Source organism: Dioscorea cayenensis, unplaced genomic scaffold (assembly GCF_009730915.1).
Source record: "Dioscorea cayenensis subsp. rotundata cultivar TDr96_F1 unplaced genomic scaffold, TDr96_F1_v2_PseudoChromosome.rev07_lg8_w22 25.fasta BLBR01000781.1, whole genome shotgun sequence".
NCBI lineage: Eukaryota > Viridiplantae > Streptophyta > Magnoliopsida > Dioscoreales > Dioscoreaceae > Dioscorea > Dioscorea cayenensis.
The window spans coordinates 1-5,097 of NW_024087172.1; the positions used below are offsets into that span (position 1 = coordinate 1).

The following is a 5,097-nucleotide window of genomic DNA, read 5'->3' on the forward strand; positions in this document are numbered from 1 at the left end:
GGTTGGTTCGCGATAATGTAGAAGGATTATGTATGTTCAGTGTAATCCGAAAATATCACGTTTGGCGTTATTGGAATGTCTGTGGTATATCGCGTCCAGCTTTATAAATATTACCAAATAAAAGTGGTAATCTACTACCATTAATCTGAATGTCTATCTTGGATTCGAGAGTGGTGATCTTATAAGCTTTATATTTTTATGAATTGATTCTGTGGCCAAAAAATAATAAAAGTTCGACTCAAAGCATGGTTATATTAAAGTTTATGATATTACTACGTATAACATTCATTAGTCTGTGGTCAGTGTGATCTGGGTTACGATGGCGTAATATCGTTAACATGACCAAGCGGCTAAGTCGCTGGTAGAATTGGTTCACTTTTTCGTCTGTACTACTATTACTTAAAACACAATATCTATGTTATCGGAAAATATGAGCGGAAATGTGAGAGGCAATTGTGACAACCATTGGATTAGAATATAATGCTTGACGATGAAAGTCTGTATATGACACAACTTTTCTCTCTCTATATATTTTTGATAAATAGAAGACAAAAACCACAAATTTAAGAAAAATCAGAGATGTGCATAAATATGAAATTACCGCACTTGTGCTCTTGGGTTTTATAGTTCAATCTTGAATCTCTCAAAACGAACAACTTTAATTAGTATCAATAGGCCTGGTTGTATTTTTGCGGATTAACTCCTACTCATTGATGAATCTAGGTGGGTAGTTTATTTTTAAAAAAATTATAAGATTATAAATTTTTTATGTTTAATAGGCTTGGCCCATTACACACCTAACTAGGCCTATTTGGTTGTAAATTCTAATTTTGGATAAGGCCCAGCCCAAAAAGTTATAATTTTGGTTGCTTTATTGAGTAATTGTCATTCTTAGCCTTAAAAATATAAAAGAAATTAAAAATTTATTCATTTTAGCTTCTTCCTCAAATATAAACTCACATAAATATGCCACAAGGCATATTATTTAAAGTTTTGTATTTAAATCTATTATTTTTCATCCTATGGTTATTATAAACGTTCTCCTTATTTATTTTGTTTGTTAGGTAAGTTATTATAATTAATTTTATTACTGATTAATATATAAATTTAATCAATTTAATGAAATTTTATTTAACTAGTAAAATAAAATCAAAAGATTGACACTAAGAACAAGGCTTACTACAATTATACTTTTTGTTAATTTAAAAATCTTATGTTTCAATATTGAATTATATGCAGCATGTCTTTGGCAGAGTAGGTGTAGGTGCTACTTCGGTATTAATATTTGCCGAAATAAGTCAAATCATACTACAAAAATTATTTTGATATATGTCATAGATTCATTATAATACATGATTTTTTTAATATGATACATAATTTTTTTATATTAACATGAATGATTTGCCAAGTTATGTAAAAGGTTGATGCTTGTTCTGAGTTATTGAAAAAATCACTATTATAAATTAATATAATATAAGCTTCCTTTGAGTTTTTTTTTTAAATTTATATATATGTATATATAATCCATCCTGGGGTTGTTATATGAAATATTAATAATTGATGAATAACTTTTTTTCTTGACACATACAGATTTAACTAAATTTGGCATATGACTGTTATAGATGTTATAAGTGATTATTATAATTTTTTTTATGTTGCTAACTAATAAATAAAAATTAAATCAATTAAATCATATTATTTTGTTAGTAAAATTAATAAAAAATATCAGTGTGGGGAACATGGCTTATCACAACCATACTTTTTGTCCATTGATTTTTGTCAAAACATATCACATCATAGTACAAAAGTTATATATTTGAGTCACTTGCTAGCTAATACCTAATTTTGAATATCAACATAAATGATATACCATTTATATTAAATATAAAAGTTTGATATTTAGTACTTAATCATTCAACAAATATTAAATCAGTCTTTTTCTTTGGCTAGTGGTTATTATCATTATAAATTAGTATCGCCATTATAAAATATCTATATCCGAGAGAAAATGTGAGAGTTAAATAATAATTTACCCTAATTATTAATGGACTCTAACTCATTCAATGTTCTAAAAATTATTATTTTTTAATTTATCAAATCTTTAAAACATCCATAATTTTCAAATCTAAACTAAATTAAAGTTAATAAATTATCTATATCTTACCCTTTAGCCAGTGCTCTCATGCCAACTTTTCTAAATACATTACCTCAGTTTGATTTTTAAAATATATTTTAGACATGCTCATAATAGTACTTTAATCAATAACCTCATGTGACTTCAGACCGATTTGATAAACTTCTAAGAGATCGTTAAATCACTGTAACTAATATACCATTATATCTACACGTCCTTGACACCTCTTTATCGGGTGCTTGTCACCTTTATCCTCCGTCAAAAATAATTTTTTTCCCCGAAAACATATCGACCACACATGTTGATTTCTAATTTAAAAAAAATGAAAATAAAAATTATAAAGTAGATATTTTTTTCTATATCATTCACTCCATTTGTCTCCTCTATATAATTATCTACACTAGCAAACCAACAAGCAACAATGGCTAGTATATTGCCTTCTTGGCTATCAAACCCTGAGACCATACTAATCTTAGTTTCCTTTATCCTTCTTTACCTCCTTCGCCATTACTACCAAAGTCATCATCATCATCATCATCATCATCATCATCTTCCTTTCAACTTTCCGGTCATCGGAATGCTCCCCGGCCTCCTCACCAACATTCACCAATTTCATTCCTGGATCACCAACCTTCTCCGGGCTTCATGTTGCAATTTCATGTTCAAAGGACCTTGGTTTTCATCCATGGACATGCTAATCACTTGTGACCCTGCCAACATCAACCATATCTTCAACACCAACTTCAAAAACTACCCAAAAGGAGAAGAATTCTCTGAGATCTTTGATTTTCTCGGCGATGGAATCTTCACCGTCGACGGCGAGTCATGGAGGTTGCAGAGAAAGAAAGCTCATAACTTCATCACTGATCATAACTTCAAAGCATTCTTAATCAAGTCTAGCAATTCCAAAGTTTACACTGAGCTCATCCCTCTTCTCCGGCAACTCGCCGGAGAAGAAAAAGAAACACAAGTTTTGGATTTGCAAGAAGTGTTCTTGAAGTTCACTTTTGATGCTACATGTGAGTTAGTTTTTGGTGTTAATCCAAAGTCTCTCTCGTTGGAATTTCCAACCATTCCTTTCTCTAAAGCCATGGATGAGACCATGACTGTGATGTTTCTCCGGCACATCATGCCAGCCCGGTTGTGGAAGTTGCTAAGGTGGTTGAATGTCGGAGAAGAGAAAAAACTAGCAAGAGCTCGGAAAGTTATAGACCAGTTCATAGCTGAAGCAATCAAGAAGAAGAGAGACAATCATGGAAACATTAGAGACTGTGATCTTCTAACATCTTACATCAAAGACACAAACTCTATGAAAAATATCCAAGAATCTAACAAGATATTAAGAGATACAACTATAAATCTAATGCTAGCCGGAAGAGATACAACTGGTTCAGCACTTACATGGTTCTTTTGGTTATTGAGCAAGAACAAACAAGTAGAAGAGAAGACCATTGAAGAGCTGAAACAGTACTCATTGGAGAAGAAGGAAGAGATTGATAGTGAAGAGTTAGGTAAATTGGTTTACTTGCATGCAGCTTTGTGTGAATCATTGAGGTTATATCCACCTGTTCCTTTTGAACATAAAGGTGTTGTTAAAGAAGAAGTGTTACCAAGTGGTGATAAGGTTAAACCAGGGATGAAGATAGTAATCTTGATTTATGCAATGGGAAGGATGAAGGGAATTTGGGGTGAGGATTGCATGGAGTTTAAGCCTGAAAGATGGATAAGTGAGAAGGGGAAGTTGAGGCATGAGCCTTCATTTAAGTTCTTGTCTTTCAATGCTGGGCCAAGAACTTGTTTGGGAAAAGAGGTTGCTTTTGTTCAGATGAAGACAGTGGTGGTAGCTATGATCAGTAGGTTCCATTTTCATGTTGTTGAAGATCATGTTGTTGAAGCTAAGTGTTCTGTGATACTTCATATGAAGAATGGTTTAATGGTCAAGATCACAGAAAGAGAGTGAGATTTTTATCTTATGTGGTTGAAAAGAAATAATTAAATTAAATAATGATGTTGAAGCTTTGTTAATTTTATGATTGAGTTATTGGACTTGATAATTGAAGAAGAAACAAATAATTATATATACTGTTGGATATTTCTCTACAGTGAGATCAAAACAAAGTCATAGTAAAAGCACAGAGTTTGAGTAGAAAAGCAGCACTCTAGTCCATTATAACAATTAATAACTAATGACTGAAACCTTATGATCAGTTATTTCCTCTCATGACCCTTCAAGCTTGTTCCCTGTTGGTGCCACCTCAACTTTGACTTTTGTCAACACCAACCTTTTTTATTTTGAAATAATCAAACTTCTAAAGAGATAAGGCTTTGGTGAAAATATCAGCTACTTGATTTTTTGTGTTGCATAATTTTAAAGTGATGGAATTGTATGCAATTAGATCTATGATGAAATGAAAATGAAGGTTCATATTCTTCGATAGTTGATCATAATATATTTCAGTTGTTTCCTTCTATTGTTGATTTATATTTGCTAGCAACACCTTCTTAATTACACGACCTGACATGCTGAAGCAGTACTAGCAGAGATATATTTAGCTATAGTCATAGATAAGGTTGTTATCTCCTGTTTCTTAGAATTCCAAGTGATGGCAAGTGGAGATATATTTATGCTCCCAGATGTGTTTCTCTTATTTTCAATGGATCCAGTCTAATCTCTATCAGTGAATCCCTTCAATCTGAAGTCTGCAACTTGCGTGTAATACAATCCATAGTTTAAGGTTTCAGCAATATACCTCATAATTAATTTTGTTGTGCCAAAATTCTGCTTTGTTGAATGGGTTATGAGCCTTGAAACAATTCCAACTTAATAAGATAAAACTAAACAAATGTGGGTTAAATAAATTAGCCACTAACCAAGCTTTGATATATTTGTGCATCAACTTCTCTAGAACCATCACATTGTTGTAATTTCTCACTCACTAGAGTTTGTGGGTGTCGCAATTGGT

At 31.8% G+C, this 5,097-nt stretch overlaps 1 protein-coding gene across 1 annotated transcript; it reads left to right on the forward strand.

Moving 5' to 3' along the window:
- Positions 1-2,536: 2,536 nt before the first annotated feature.
- Positions 2,537-4,175, forward strand: LOC120254992 (noroxomaritidine synthase-like). The gene has a single exon (XM_039262923.1). The coding sequence runs from the start codon at positions 2,556-2,558 to the stop codon at positions 4,092-4,094; it is 1,539 nt and encodes a 512-aa protein (XP_039118857.1). The 5' UTR covers positions 2,537-2,555; the 3' UTR covers positions 4,095-4,175.
- Positions 4,176-5,097: the final 922 nt, after the last annotated feature.

Excerpts from the sequence above, each read along its gene's own strand:
- LOC120254992 (XM_039262923.1), top strand. The coding sequence starts at position 2,556 with ATGGCTAGTATATTGCCTTCTTGGCTATCAAACCCTGAGACCATACTA.